General features: G+C 44.0%; 1 protein-coding gene across 1 annotated transcript; it reads right to left on the bottom strand.

Annotated features, from left to right (window-relative positions):
* Positions 1-2,004: 2,004 nt before the first annotated feature.
* LOC106580982 (olfactory receptor 6N1-like) lies at positions 2,005-3,203 on the bottom strand. The gene has a single exon (XM_014162597.3). The coding sequence runs from the start codon at positions 3,201-3,203 to the stop codon at positions 2,268-2,270; it is 936 nt and encodes a 311-aa protein (XP_014018072.2). The 3' UTR covers positions 2,005-2,267.
* Positions 3,204-17,164: the final 13,961 nt, after the last annotated feature.

Raw genomic sequence — 17,164 nt, 5'->3', positions numbered from 1 at the left:
GTGAATATCCACTTATTTTGAGATACACTGAGGAGGCCTGGTTATTAGCACATAGATGCATTATCACAACTTAATAACCTAAAAAAAAACCGTTACTTTTGGATTTGTGTATGAAATGGAACCAGCGGCCAAAGGATTGAACACTGATATTCGGATGTTTTTTGACAGTGCAATGTGAGTTTTTATTACAGTCATTATAGCAATGTAACGTTATTGATCTGTCAGTTTTCCTATATAATTCCCTACTTTTCACACTGACACGGTATAAACAGCTCTACAGGCTTCACTGTCATGGTGCACAGTCAGTTCACAACACTATGCTCATCATGTCTTAGCAGGGTCAGACAGTGAGGGAAGGCCAGTCATTAGAGCGCAGGTAAATTTTGCAGTCTATTATAATAATCAGTGAATATATACAAAGTTCCATCTTGAGTGGATGGATAGGCTACAGTCTGATATCTGGAAATAATGGTATTTTCAATTATTGAACCATTGACTCTATTCTTGGATAATATAATGTATAAATGTACACCAAGGCAAGTCTTTGTCATGCCTCATCTGAGCTGGCTACATTCTGGCAAAGACTATATTCTTTTGTCTCACTTTCCCTGTTTTTGTTTGCTTGGAAATGTTGATACTGGAGGCTGTTAAAAGAAGAAACTGTGTAACCATAGCATGTATAGCAGCTAAGAAATGCATTGCCATTAATTGGAAGGTTGGTCATCCTCCCACAATGTCACAATGGATGGCAGAAATGTCAAATAATGTATCACTAGATTTGATTTATTACTAGATTAAGGGTATACTGTACAGATTTGATAAGGTACCTTATGGAATACTGTATGACAGATGGGGTCTGTAATGAAAACCTTTTTTTTTTGTCAAGCCGTCACAAATCTATATCAATTCCCCATTACAAATATCACCAGTAGTGGCCTACATTTACGGTTAATTCACAGAATTTCTCATCTGCAATGCTTACTTGGTTAGGGTAATTTACTGTTTTCAATGTCGGAGTGGATATATGTTTTGCAGAACTCACAACCTATGCTATACTTGTGAGAAACAAGTTTGTCTGATAGTATTTCTGATTGCCTTAACTCACCACCACTAATGAGCTGTGGAGCTTCTCAAAGTCATTTTTCTACACCTCAAACAGCAAGTAAACAGTCCTGTTTTTAGAATCCGTTAAGAATGACAATAGTATTTGAACAATATTTCCACCTCTCTCTCTTTTGATAACCACTCGGCAAGAAAGGGACAAATGTAATGCTCTGATCCAGTGGAAACGTCATAAAATAACTGACCCAGTTGATACAGTGTTTCGAGACGGTTGCAGACAGGCCATGCATGGCCAATGTGATTTATAGGATATTTAATTGTATCGGGATATTTTATGCCTGCAGGATGCATTGTTTTGTAGGCTTTATGTAGGCATTTGTTACATAGTTGGCAGTGGCACTAAAAGTTACTTTTAGATTTGTATAATTTTCATTTAGATTACCATTGTAGAATGTAGATTAACCACAGACAATGTTTTTGAGATACAAAGACTATTATAAATGAAATGAAAGTGTTCCACGAATATGTGCCTATTGAAAATCATAACTGGCACGCAGGTTGGTAGAAATGGTAAGATAAAAAGGCACATTGGATGTGTCTATAAATGGAAAAATCTTTTTTTAAATTTTGACAAATTGATTGGTCGAAAGAAAAGACTACTCTTGCTCGACCAAGATTTTTGTTGTTGTTGTGTACAGCACTAGTAGAAATGCAGGAAATTAGCATTAGATGCCCCAGAAAATGTATGGAGGACCCCCCCCCACTCTTCTAAAACCAGAGTTGCGCCGCCTACGAAAGGTTAAAAAAAATATGGCATCATTTAACATTACAACAGTTTTGGCAGGTTTGACCATTATTTGTGTAGACATCTGATATGAGGAAGTCTCCCTGTTGTGTAAGATCATGTAATTATCATTTCATATCCATGATTGTAGAATGTAGATTAACCACAGACAATGATTTTGAGATACAAAGACTATTATAAATTAAATTAAACTGTTCCATGAATATGTCCCTATGAAAATCATAACTGGCACGCAGTTGGGTAGAAATGGTAAGATAAATAGGCACATATAATGTGTCTATATATGGAAAATTTTGACAAATCGATTGGTTGAAAGAAAAGACTACTCTTGGTTGACCACGGTGCATTTTATCCATGCTTCTGATATCAGGAAGTCTCCCTGTTGTTTAGGATCATGTAACTAACATCTCATATCAATGATTTTATGTGCATTACACTTTCTGAAAACTGCCCTTCGAATCTGCTGGAGGTTAAGTCCATATATGACAGGGTTTAAGACAGGTGGTATAACAAGGAATTGTACAGCCATTGCATTACGCATATTTAGCGTAGTATTTACATTATTCCACCCTTGTAAATTGTCAAACAGGGTCACTGTGATGAAAATAAATATTGTTATTAAATGTGGCACACAAGTCTGTGTGAACTTAATCCTTCCCTTAGCTGACTTTACACAAGTCCTTACAATCTGACTGTAAGAAAATACAATGAATAGTATCTGTAAAACATGAACCACTATTACAAATTTGTTCAAATTCTGATTGATGGTTATGGGTAGACATGCATGTTTCAGTACAGACGGAATGTCACAGAAGATCTTATCAATGCGAGATCCACACAAAGGTAGTCTGACGGTTAAACTAACTGCTATGAGTGCTATAAATAAAGGATAACACCAAGAAAATAAGAGTAACTTTCTAACAGTTAAAGATGTCACAATGGTATGGTATAGTAGTGGTCTGCATATTGCCACATACCTGTCGTAAGACATCACTGTTAGAGTAGAAATTTCACACATGACAGATGTGTATATTACATAGGCTTGAGTGAAACATCCATCATAAGATATCACCTGAACATCTGACTGAAGGTCCAGTAAGAACTTAGGATAGAAACCAGCAGTTCCATACAATCCATTGACACATAGACTACACAGAAAGATATACATGGGCTCATGGAGACCTTTCTCCTGAATGATTGTTATGATCAGAGTCAGATTCACAGTGATGATGAGAAGGTATGTGATAAGAGACAAGATAAAATAGACCGATTTGTTGTTAAATGTCTCTTGTAAGCCAAAGAGATAAAATAACTCGACTTGGGTTGTGTTCTCCATAGCTTTTTGTTAATTTTCTTCCTCTGGTCAGTGCAAAAATTCTTAGTCCTTACAAGGCTTCAGCATGTATGGAGGTGAATGAATTCAAGTGTGAATCATTTGATTCTGTTTAGGCTGAGAAACTTGTGTCCATGAAATGTCTTCTTGCTTGAGAGAGGGATACTGGTTCAATAACTTGTCCTGGTAGCCTCTAAATATATCGTAGTGTATGATCACATGGGATTGTAGTTTCAGTGTCAACATGTAACCACTCCATAGAGATGGATCAATTTTGAGTTGATGACAAGCAGCTAATTGGTTGAAATTTACTCTATTTATGCATTAACCCAGCAAACAGGGGATGTCCTAAGGACTTTCGGCAATGTTCCAATTTAGTCCATTTCAGGCAGCGTTTACCAAACTCTGTACTGGGGACCCCAAGGGGTTCACAAGCATTTTTTTGCCCAAGCACTACATAGCTGATTCAAATAATCAAAGCTTGATGATTAGTTCATTATTTGAATCAGCTGTGTAGTGCTAGGGCAAAAACCAAAACGTGCACCCCTTGGGGTCTCAAGGTCAACGTTTGGGAAATGCTGCTTTAAGGGCTTCAGCGAGACGTTATCCCACTGATGTTCTGAGAACATTGTAGGAACATTAAATACATGACGTTAACCTCGGGACCATAATAGTGCGTTCAGTACAGATCCCAGTTTGGTCGCAGTATAACGTTATGATAAGGTATACCGAACAAAAATGTAAACGTAACATGCTTCAATTTAAAGGATTTTACAGAGATACAGTTCATATAATGAAATCAGTCAATTGAAATAAATAGAATTAGGGCCTAATCTATGGATTTCACATGACTGGGAATACAGATATGCATCTGTTGGTCACAGATACAGTACCTTAAAAATAGGGAGGGGTGTGGATCAGAAAACCAGTCAGTATTTGGTGTGACTTCCATTTGCCTCCTCCAGCACGTCACATCTCCTTCGCATATAGTTGATCAGGCTGTTGATTGTGGAATGTGGAAAATTTTCCCACTCTTCTTCAATGACTGTGCAAAGTTTCTGGATATTGGCGCGAAGTGGAACACGCTGTCGTACCCGTTTATCCAGATTATCCCGAACATGCCTGTTGAGTATGCAGACCATGGGAGAACTTGGACATTTTCAGCTTCCAGAAACGGTGTACAAATCCTTGAAACATGGGGCTGTGCATTATTATGCTCAAACGTGGTGATGGCGGCAGATGAATGGCACGACAATGGACATCAGGATCTCGTTACAGCATCTCTGTGCATTCAAATTGCCATCAATAAAATGCAAATGTGTTCGTTGTCCACAGTTTATGACTGCCCATACCATAACCTCACCACCACCACCGTGTTCACAACGTTGACATCAGCAAACCGCTCTTCCACACGATGCCATACACGTGGTCTGCAGATGTGAGGTCGGTTGGACCTACGCTACCATTCAAAAGTTTGGGTTCACTTAGAAATGTCCTTGTTTTTGAAAGAAAAGCACACTCCAGGATGCTGGCCTTCAAGGAGGAGTTGCAAAGAAAAAGCCATATCTCAGACTGGCCAATAAAAAGAAAAGATTAAGAGGGGCAAAAGAACACAGACACTGGACAGAGGAACTCTGCCTAGAAGGCCAGCATCCCAGAGTCGCATCTTCACTGTTGACGTTGAGACTGGTGTTTAGCGGGTACTATTTAATGAAGCTGCCAGTTGAGGACTTCTGTTATGTGAAGCATCTGTATCTCAAACTAGACACTCTATTGTACTTGTCCTCTTGCTCAGTTGTGTACCAGGGCCTCCCACTCTTTCTATTCTGGTAAGAGCCAGTTTGTGCTGTTCTGTGAAGGGAGTAGTACACAGCATTGTACGTGATCTTCAGTTTCTTGGCAATTTCTCGCATGGAATAACCGTCATTTCTCAGAACAAGATTAGACTGACGTGTTTCAGAAGAAAGTTCTTTGTTTCTGGCCATTTTGAGCATGTTATCGAACCCACAAATGCTGATGCTCCATATACTCAATTAGTCTAAAGAAGGCCAGTTTTATTGCTTTTTTAATCAGAACAACAATATTTTTCAGCTGTTCTAACATAATTGCAAAAGGGGTTTCAATTAGCCTTTTAAAATGATAAACTTGGATTAGCTAACACAACATGCCACTGGAACACAGGAGTGATAATGGGCCTCTGTACGGCTGTGTAGATATTACATAAAAAAATCAACCGTTTCCAGCTACATTAGTCATTTACAACATTAACAATGTCTACACTGTATTTATGGTCACTTTTGATGTTATTTTAAAGGACATTTCTAAGTGACCCCAAAGGGAATTTTTACTAGGATTTAATGTCAGGAATTGTGAAACTGAGTTTAAATGTATTTGGCTAAGGTGTATGTAAACTTCCGACTTCAACTGTATGTGTGGGGACCCTCTAGCCTGGTAATTTACACTGTAGAAGAAGTATGTGACATCACCAATGTGCTGGGCAGGCAAAGCTATCAGATCTATCATTAACTCTTTTAGCAGGAGTTTGTGTGCTATGTATTGTGCACCATGTACAAGAAAGAAATGCCTCTGACAAAGGAAAGGTTTCCCGGACCATATAACCTATCTAGGGAAAAGAGAGAATAACTCTGAAGTCAGAGATATACTTTAAAACCTAGGCCCAGAGCTATTCCTGCTCAGGTAAAAGTGAGGACCCTTATTGCCACTCTTGGATATCCTAGACGTTCAGTACACTTTCAGGGTCTACACTCCCAGAGGCCATGACAGAAGGTGTGTCACAAATGGCACTCTATTCCCTATATAGTGCACCACTTTTGACCAGACTAATCTGGTCAACATAGGGAATAGGGTACCATTTGGTATGCAATCAAGACCAGCCGTGCCTCTCCTTCAGCCCCTCAGGTCTCTACAGGTTAATAGCTGCAGTAATTGGGTCCCAGGGAGCGAGGTGATAGAGTGGACTAATGACCTCCTACTTACTGACTCAATAAACTTGTTTTTTATGCTCTTGTTATTGGCTTCTGCTTTCCCTATGGTAAGGTATGCATGGAGTGAAAAACATACTGGTGTTTCGCACATAATTTTCTTTTGACAGAACTACAAAACATACAATACATCATAATTACCCTTACTGTATTATTTTATTCAGTGGGTCAAACATATCTGCACAGTGACCTTAAAAAATCAAGATTGGTATGTGGTTGTCCCACCTAGCTATTTTAAGATGAATGCACTAACTGTATGTCGCTCTGGATATGAGCGTCTGCTAAATGACTAAAATGTAAATGTATAAATGGGTATCTGGTCCTCCGATTTCTCAATACAAATGAAATAAAGTATATGCAGTATATTTGTTATAAGCAAAGAATTATCTGGAATTTGTTAGGACAGAATAAGCTATCCATATTTGACAACAGGTTTCTCTTGTGTCCCAGGTAGTTGCCTTTCTGGTATGACTCGACATTTCTGAGGATTACCAAAACTAGTCATCTGTCAGATAGTTGGCACACAGATATCATGTTACATACAGTAGATCAACTGGTCCTCAGAGAATATAGTTTTTCATGCTACATTATTTCTCTCTCAAAATGTGAAACAATCGCCAACCTTGTACTGAATATACCATATAGGGCCTATTTTCCATTAGGGATGGACGTAATGGTACCAGATGGGCAAAAAGGTGGGCTTACCTTTTACACATTTCAAATCAAAGTTTATTTGTCACGTGCGCCGAATACAACAGGTGAAAACCTTACAGTGAAATGCTTACTTACAGGCTCTAACCAATAGTGCGAAAAAAAAGGTGTGTAGGTGTGTGTGTGAGTGGGTAAGTAAAGAAATAAAACAACATTAAAAAAACATTTGAAAATAAGAGTAGCAAGGCTATATACAGACACCGGTTAGTAAGGCTAACTGAGGTAGTATGTACATGTAGGTATAGTTAAAGTGACTGTGCATATATGATGAACAGAGTAACAGTAGCGTACAAAGAGGGGTTGGCGGGTGGTGGGACACATTTACATCCAGTGTATCGATCCAGGCAGTTTTAAATTTCTAGATTTGTTACTTACTTAGATTGTCACGCCCTGATCTGTTTCACCCCCCTCCAGGTGTTGTTTATTATCCCCGGTGTATTTATCCCTGTGTTTGCTGTCTCTCTGTGCCAGTTTGTCTTGTTTTGCCAAGTCAACCAGCGTTTTTTCCCTTGCTCCTTATTCCCAGTCTCTGTTTTTTCCTAGCCCTCCTGGTTTTGACCCTTGCCTGTCCTGACGCCGAACCCGCCTGCCTGACCACTCCCGCCTGTTCTGTCCTCAAGCCTGCCTATCGCCTGGTACTGTTTGGACTCTGACCTGATTACTGAACTCCTGCCTGCCCTGACCTCGAGCCTGCCTATCGGGACCTCGAGCCTGCCTATCGCCTGGTACTGTTTGGACTCTGATCTGGTTTATGAACTCTCGCCTGTCCCCGACCTGCCTTTTGCCTACCCTTTTGTTATAATAAATATTGGAGCTCAACCATCTGACTCCTGTGTCTGCATTTGGGTCTCGCCTTGTGCCCTTATAGTACGAACTGGCCATGACAGACCCAGCAGACTTGGACCAGCTTCATCACGTTGTCTCCCTGTAGGGAGCCACCATTGGGAGGCATGAGGCGCAACTTCGGGACCTCTTGGAAGGGCTTTGTTCCCTTACGGAATGCCACGACCAAGGGTTCAAGGCTATATCGGAGAAAATCTGTGAATTAGCTCATAGGCAGCATGCCACATTTGAGACCTCCCAACCACCCAGTAACCTTTCTACTACTAGTGGATTTGTTCAACCTACCCCGGATCCCCGAAAACCCTGCTTACCTCCTCCGGAGCGTTATGCAGGTAATCCTGGTACCTGCCGGCATTCCTTTCCCTGAGTTCCCTCATTTTCAAACTCCAGCTCTCTTCGTTCCCATCGGACCGATCGAAGATAGCGGAGAGCCGAAAACACCCGAGGTTCCCCGGGAATCATCGGCGGTGGGTGAGTTGGGAGTCCTTAATTTCCATCACCTGCCCACCTTTTTTTGTGATTCTGCTGTGGGGAGACCAGTCTAAGTCTGTATGGGTGCTCACTTACTCTGGGGCTGATGAAAGTTTTATGGACGCTACCATGGTTTCTGAATTAGGTATTGCCACTCAACTTCTCTGTCTCCATGGATGCAAGGGCACTAGACGGCCTCCCTTTTGGAAGAGTCACCCATAGCACAGTGCCCGTTCATATACGGGCATCAGGAAATCACAGTGAGACCATACAGTTCCTCCTCATCAATTTTCCCTCCCATGTTCCTGTGGTTTTGGGATTTCCTTGGCTCCAGAAACACAATCCTGTTATTGACTGGACCACAAGCTCCATCCTGGGTTGAAGCCCGTTTTGTCATTCTCATTGCCTTAAAGCGGCACAGCTGTCTTTGAGATGTCCCCCTCAGGACGTAAGCAAAGCCTCGGCTGTCTCTGCCATTCCCACTGAGTACCATGACCTCCTGGAGATCTTCAGTAAGGCACGTGCTACTTCTCTTCTCCCGCACCATCCTTATGATTGTGCCATTGATCTCCTCCCTGGCACCACACCACGGCGTGGTCGGCTATATTCTCTATCCAGCCCGGAGACCAAGGCCATGGAGGAGTACATAGAGGAGTCTCTGGCTACTGGAAGCATCCGTCCGTCTGCATCTCCTGCCGGCGCACGGTTTTTCTTTGTGGAGAAGAAGGACAAGGCCCTGCATCCGTGCATTGATTACCGGGGTCTGAATGACATAACAATCAAGAATTACCCCTTACCACTCCTCTCCTCGGCTTTCGAACATCTTCAGGGGGCCACTATTTTTTCCAAGCTGGACCTTCGGAATGCCTACCACCTTGTTTGGATACGCAAAGGACATGAGTGGAAGACAGCATTTAACACAGCCAGTTGCCGTTATGAGTACCAGGTCATGCCATTTGGACTCGCCAACTGTCTTCCAGGCTCTGGTAAACGATGTGCTCCGAGACATGCTAAACCGTTTTGTGTTTGTCTACCTTAACGACATCCTGTTGTTTTCCCGGTCTGCCCAAGTACATGTTCTTCATATCAGACAAGTCCTTCAGCGCCTCCTGGAGAACCAATTGTTTGTGAAAGCCGAGAAGTGTGAATTCCACCGCTCTAGCCAGTGGAGGCACTGGCTGGAAGGAGCAGAGCAGCCATTCTTGGTTTGGACCGACCATAAAAATTTGGAATATCTCCGTACAGCCAAGTGCCTTAACTCCAGGCAGGCCCGGTGGGCTTTGTTTACAATATTCAACTTCACCATTTCCTACTGCCCATGGTCCAAACATGTGAAGCCTGACACCCTCTCCCACCTATACAGTTCCTCTGCCACACACTCGGTCTCCAAAACCATTCTTCCTACCTCATGCCTTGCGGCTTCAGTTGGTTGGGGTATTGAAACCTTGGTCCGCAAGGCACAACGTTACCAGCCTGAACCTGAAGGGGGCCCGGCTAACCGGTTATTTTTTCCTAACTCAGTCCGGTCCCGTGTCCTGGAAAGGACTCATTCCTCCAGGCTGACCTGTCATCCAGGTTCCCGTCATAGCCTAACCTTCCTCCGACAACGTTTCTGGTGGCCCACAATGGTTCCTGACGTCTCTGCCTTCATCGCCACATGCACTGTGTATGCTCAGAACAAGACTCCGCAGCAAGCTCTTTCTGGCCTCCTTCAGCCGCTACCTGGCCCTCATCGCCTCTGGTCCCACATCTCTCTGGACTTTGTCGTTGGGCTCCCTCCATCTGATGGCAACACTGTCATTCTGACAATAGTGGATCGGTTCTCCAAGGCTGCCCATTTCATCCCTCTCCCCAAACTGCCCTCTGTCAAGAAGACGGCCCAGCTTATGGTGCAGCACATCTTCCGGATCCATGGACTCCCGGTGGACAAGGTCTCCAACCAGGGTCCTCAGTTCTCGTCTCTGTTCTGGAAGGCATTCTGCACCCTTATTGGGTTGTCGGCCAGCCTGTCCTCTGGATTCCATCCCCATTCAATGGCCAGTCAGAGCGAGCTAACCAGGACCTGGAAACCACCCTAAGATGCCTGGTGTCAACCAACCCTAATACCTGGAGCCGACAACTGGTCTGGGTGGAGTATGCCCGGAAAACCCTTCTCTGTTCAGCCACAGGACTCTCCCCCTTTGAGTGTTCAATGGAGTATCAGCCTCCGATCTTCCCAGAAGAAGAGCAGGAGGTTAACGTACCCTCGGCCCAGATGTTTGTCCGCCACTGTTGACGTGCCTGGAGAAGAGCTCGGGCGGTAACCATCTGCCTCCTGTGTCTGCATTTGGGTCTCGACTTGTGCCCTTATAGTACAATAAAGCAGTCTTTGGCAAAACTGTAAATGTAAGTAAGGAATTCAAAGTAATGAACTTCTGTTATTTCTTATTTTACATTTACATTTACCTCATTTAGCAGACGGTCTTATCCAGAGCGACTTACAAATTGGTGCATTCACCTTATGATATCCAGTGGAAGAACCACTTTACAATAGTACATCTATATATTTTTGTTGGGGGGGGGGGGGGGTGTAGAAGGATTACTTAATCCTATCCCAGGTATTCCTTAAAGAGGTGGGGTTTCAGGTGTCTACGGAAGGTGGTGATTGACTCCGCTGTCCTGGCGTCGTGAGGAAGCTTGTTCCACCATTGGGGTGCCAGAGCAGCGAACAGTTTTGACTGGGCTGAGAGGGAACTGTGCTTCCGCAGAGGTAGGGGGGCCAGCAGGCCAGAGGTGGATGAACGCAGTGCCCTTGTTTGGGTGTAGGGCCTGATCAGAGCCTGAAGGTACGGAGGTGCCGTTCCCCTCACCGCTCCGTAGGCAAGCACCATGGTCTTGTAGCAGATGCGAGCTTCAACTGGAAGCCAGTGGAGTGTGCGGAGGAGCGGGGTGACGTGAGAGAACTTGGGAAGGTTGAACACCAGACGGGCTGCGGCGCTCTGGATGAGTTGTAGGGGTTTAATGGCACAGGCAGGGAGCCCAGCCAACAACGAGTTGCAGTAATCCAGACGGGAGATGACAAGTGCCTGGATTAGGACCTGCGCCGCTTCCTGTGTAAGGCAGGGTCGTACTCTGCGAATGTAATGTTGTATAGCATGAACCTACAGGATCGGGTCACCGCCTTGATGTTAGCGGAGAACGACAAGGTGTTGTCCAGGGTCACGCCGAGGCTCTTAGCACTCTGGGAGGAGGACACAATGGAGTTGTCCACCGTGATGGCGAGATCATATAAAGGGCAGTCCTTCCCCGGGAGGAAGAACAGCTCCGTCCTGCCGAGGTTCAGCTTGAGGTGGTGATCCGTCATCCACACTGATATGTCTGCCAGACATGCTGAGATGCGATTCGCCACCTGGTTATCAGTAGGGGGAAAGGAGAAGATTCATTGTGTGTCGTCTGCGTAGCAATGATAGGAGAGACCATGTGAGGATATGACAGAGGCAAGTGACTTGGTGTAAAGCGAGAATAGGAGAGGGCCTAGAACTGAGCCCTGGGGGACACCAGTGGTGAGAGCACGTGGTGTGGAGACGGATTCTCGCCACGCCACCTGGTAGGAGCGACCTATCAGGTAGGATGCAATCCAAGAGTGAGCCGCGCCGGAGATACCCAACTCGGAGAGGGTGGAGAGGAGGATCTGATGGTTCACAGTATCAAAGGCAGCAGATAGGGCTAGAAGGATGAAAGCATAGAAGAGAGAGTTAGCTTTAGCAGTGCGGAGAGCCTCCGTGACACAGAGAAGAGCAGTCTCAGTTGAATGACCAGCCTTGAAACCTGACTGATTTGGATCAAGAAGGTCATTCTGAGAGAGATAGCAGGAGAGCTGGCCAAGGACGGCACGTTCAAGTTGTTGACATCGGAGGGATCGAGTGTAGGTTTTTTGAGAAGGGTGCAACTCTCGCTCTCTTGAAGACGGAAGGGACGTAGCCAGCGGTCAAGGATGAGTTGATGAGCGAGGTGAGGTAAGGGAGAAGGTATCTGGAAATGGTCTGGAGAAGAGAGGAGGGGATAGGGTCAAGTGGGCAGGTTGTTGGGCGGCCGGCCGTCACAAGACGCAAGATTTCATCTGGAGAGAGAGGGGAGAAAGAGGTCAAAGCATAGGGTAGGGCAATGTGAGCAGGACCAGCTGTGTCGTTTGACTTAACAAACGAGGATCGGATGTCGTCGACCTTCTTTTCAAAATGGTTGACGAAGTCATCCGCAGAGAGGGAGGAGGGGGGGAGGGGGAGGAGGATTCAGGAGGGAGGAGAAGGTGGCAAAGAGCTTCCTAGGGTTAGAGGCAGATGCTTGGAATTTAGAGTGGTAGAAAGTGGCTTTAGCAGCAGAAACAGAGGATTCCTGTAGAGAGGAGGGAGTGAAAAGATGCCAGGTCCGCAGGGAGGCTAGTTTTCCTCCATTTCCGCTCGGCTGCCCGGAGCCCTGTTCTGTGAGCTCGCAATGAGTCGTCAAGCCACGGAGCAGGAGGGGAGGACTGAGCCGGTCGGGAGGATAGGGGACATAGAGAGTCAAAGGATGCAGAAAGGGAGGAGAGGAGGGTTGAGGAGGCAGAATCAAGAGATTGGTTGGAGAAGGCTTGAGCAGAGGGAAGAGATGATAGGATGGAAGAGGAGAGAGTAGCAGGAGAGAGAGAGCGAAGGTTGCGACGGCGCAATACCATCTGAGTAGGGGCAGAGTGAGTAGTGTTGGAGGAGAGCGAGAGGGAAAAGGATACAAGGTAGTGATCGGAGACTTGGAGGGGAGTTGCAGTGACATTAGTAGAAGAACAGCATCTAGTGAAGATGAGGTCAAGCGTATTGCCTGCCTTGTGAGTAGGGGGGGACGGTGAGAGGGTGAGGTCAAAAGAGGAGAGGAGTGGAAAGAAGGAGGCAGAGAGAAATGAGTCAAAGGTAGACGTAAGGAGGTTAAAGTCACCCAGAACTGTGAGGGGTGAGCCATCCTCAGGAAAGGAACTTGTGAAGCTCATTGATGAACTCTCCAAGGGAACCTGGAGGGCGATAAATGGTAAGGATGTTAAGCTTGAATGGGCTAGTGATTGTGACAGCATGGAATTCAAAGGAGGAGATTGACAGATGGGTCAGGGGAGAAAGAGAGAATGGCCACTTGGGAGAGAATAGGATTCCAGTGCCACCACCCCGCTGACCAGATGCTCTCGGGGTGTGCGAGAACACGTGGTCAGACGAGGAGAGAGCAGTAGGAGTAGCAGTATTTTCTGTGGTAATCCATGTTACCGTTAGTGCCAAGAAGTCGAGGGACTGGAGGGTAGCATAGGCTGAGATGAACTCTGCCTTGTTGGCCGCAGACCGGCAGTTCCAGAGGCTGCTGGAGACCTGGAACTCCACGTGGGTTGTGCGCGCTGGGACCACCAGGTTAGAGTGGCAGCGGCCACGCGATGTGAAGCGTTTGTATGGCCTGTGCAGAGAGGAGAGAACAGGGATAGACCGACACATAGTTGATAGGCTACAGGAGAGGCTACGCTAATGCAAAGGAGATTGTAATGAAAATTAACTAAACAACTGGGGAAGCGAGAGAGCAGGGCCTCCCTCACTAACCATTCACTGAAACACTCAAATATAACTATTCCAACTTCCACTTAGAAATTATAATTGATGTAAACTACAGTGGTTCAATGTTTCCAGGAATAGGCTCAAACTTAGTTTATTCCGCTAGATAACTTGGTACAGTATTCTTCCGTGAAAACCCACCTAGTGCACCGTGTCCTATGACGCCGTAGCTAACTAGCATGCTAGCATCCTATAACACACGGTTAGCACCAATACTTGGTAACAACAAGCTACCAATGGATCATTCGTGTCCGTGTCTAGTTCATAACGCAGAAGTAATTAAACGTTGGCTAGCTAACACAAAGTCAGTCCTGCTAGCTACGCAAGTGGACTACACATCTCAAATTTTCAGAAAGTTAAGCTTACGTTGCAAAAATCTTATTGACTAAAAATGATACAGCTAGCTGGTAGGGTTAGCTAGCTAGCAGTGGGCGCGTTGTTGACTATGTTAGAAAATGTAGCTGGCTAGCTAACCTCGATAGTTACTCTGTACTACGCTTTTATCTTGATACAAAGACAACTATGTAGCTAGCTAACATTACACTAGTCAAATCGTTCCGTTGTAATGTATATAGTTTCTACAGCACTGCTAATTGGTAAAGTTGGCTAGCTAGCTGTGGTGATATGGTGTTAACGCCGTTTCAAAAACGGCGCGAACGAACGAATACAGCTGGCTAGCGAACCTTGTTAGTTCCTCAGAGCTACACCTTTATCCTTGATACAAAGACAGCAGAGACAACTATGTAGCTAGCTAACTATACACTAATCAAATCGTTCCTATGTAATGTAATGTAATGAAATGTAATATTACCCGCGGAGCGAGGTGCAGCACGACTACTCACTCCAGCATAATTTATTACATATGTAAAGTGCTTTTCATTATAAAATAATAATCTCAAAGTGCATAAAAAAGATAAACAAATCATGAAAGCAACAATCAAAGTCTAGAAAGAAGGGACAGCTCATATAGATGAGTCTTAAGGCCTGCTTTAACCTGTTATGGCTAGGGGGCAGTATTTTCACGGTTGGATAAAAAACGTACCCGATTTAATCTGGTTACTACTCCTGCCCAGTAACTAGAATATGCATATAATTATTGGCTTTGGATAGAAAACACTCCAAAGTTTCTAAAACTGTTTGAATGGTGTCTGTGAGTAAAACAGAACTCAAATGGCAGGTCAAAACCTGAGAGATTCCTTTACAGGAAGTGGCCTGTCTGACCATTTCTTGAACTTCTTTGCCATCTCTATCTTTTACAAAGGATCTCTGCTCTAACGTGACACTTCCTACGTCTTCCATAGGCGCTCAGAGCCTGGGAAAAACCTGAATGTCGTCATCCCAGCCCCAGGCTGAAACACATTATCGCCTTTCTCAAGTGGCCGATCAAGGGACTGTGGGCTTAGGCGCGTGACCTGGCCGCCCCCGTCTTTGTGATTTTTCCTCTGTTTGCCGAAAAGGATATTCCCGGTCGGAATATTATCGCTTTTTTACGAGAAAAATGGCATAAAAATGGATTTTAAACAGCGGTTGACATGCTTCGAAGTACGGTAATGGAATATTTAGATTTTTTTTGTCATGAATTGCGCCATGCGCACTTCCCTTATTTACCATTCGGATAGTGTCTGGAACGCACGAACAAAACGCCGCTATTCGGATATAACGATGGATTATTTTGGACCAAACCAACATTTGTTATTGAAGTAGAAGTCCTGGGAGTGCATTCTGACGAAGACAACAAAAGGTAATCAAACTTTTGTAATAGTAAATCTGATATTGGTGAGTGCTAAACTTGCCGGGTGTCTAAATAGCTAGCCCGTGATGGCTGGGCTATGTACTTAGCTTTTTGGTGAAAGCACATTTTGCAATATTCTATTTTAAAATCGGACATATCGAGTGCATAGAGGAGTTCTGTATCTATAATTCTTAAAATAATTGTTATGCTTTTTGTGAACGTTTATCGTGAGTAATTTAGTAAATTGTTAGTGAATTCGCCGGAAGTTTGCGGGGGGTATGCTAGTTCTGAACGTCACATGCTAATGTAAAAAGCTGGTTTTTGATATAAATATGAACTTGATTGAACAAAACATGCATGTATTGTATAACATAATGTCCTAGGGTTGTCATCTGATGAAGATCATCAAAGGTTAGTGCTGCATTTAGCTGTCTTCTGGGTTTTTGTGACATTATATGCTAGCTTGAAAAATGGGTGTCTGATTATTTCTGGCTTGGTACTCTGCTGACATAATCTAATGATTTGCTTTCGTTGTAAAGCCTTTTTGAAATCGGACAGTGTGGTTAGATTAACCTGTTGGGGATAGGGGGCAGTATTTGCACGGCTGGATAAAAAACGTACCCGATTTAATCTGGTTACTACTCCTGCCCAGTAACTAGAATATGCATATAATTATTGGCTTTGGATAGAAAACACCCTAAAGTTTCTAAAACTGTTTGAATGGTGTCTGTGAGTATAACAGAACTCCTATGGCAGGCCAAAACCTGAGAAGATTCCATGCAGGAAGTGCCCTGTCTGACAATTTGTTGTCCTTCTGTTGCATCTCTATCGAAAATACAGCATCTGTGCTGTTACGTGACACTTTCTAAGGCTTCCATTGGCTCTCTAAAGTGTTCAGAAAGCGGAATGACGTGTCTCCTGTCTCTGGGCAAAGTACAGCAGCAGAGTTTGTAAGTGGCCTGCCTGGGGACAGTGAGACTGAGATGCGCATTCACGAGACTTCTCCATTTTTTTCTTTCAGTCTTTGAATGAATGCAACGCTGTCAGGTTGAAATATTATCGCCATTTTAAGACAAAAATAGCATAAAAATTCATTTTAAACAGCATTTGAAATGCTTCGAAGTACGATAATGGAATATTTTGAATTTTTTTTGTCACGATACGCGCCGGCGCGTCACCCTTCGGATAGTGTCTTGAATGCAAGAACAAAACGCAGCTATTTGGATATAACTATGGATTATTTGGAACTAAAACAACATTGGGTGTTGAAGTAGAAGTCCTGGGAGTGCATTCTGACGAAGAACAACAAAGGTAATAACATTTTTCTTATAGTAAATCTGAGTTTGGTGAGTGCCAAACTTGGTGGGTGTCAAAATAGCTAGCCATGATGGCCGGGCTATCTACTCAGAATATTGCAAAATGTGCTTTCACCGAAAAGCTATTTTAAAATCGGACATATCGAGTGCATAGAGGAGTTCTGTATCTATAATTATTAAAATAATCGTTATGTTTTTTGTGAACATTTATCGTGAGTAATTTAGTAAATTCACCGGAAGTTTTCGGTGGGTATGGTAGTTCTGAACGTCACATGCTAATGTAAAAAGGTGGTTT

Source organism: Salmo salar, chromosome 20 (assembly GCF_965601325.2).
Source record: "Salmo salar chromosome 20, fSalSal1, whole genome shotgun sequence".
NCBI lineage: Eukaryota > Metazoa > Chordata > Actinopteri > Salmoniformes > Salmonidae > Salmo > Salmo salar.
This window is presented reverse-complemented; position numbering and strand designations above follow the sequence as displayed.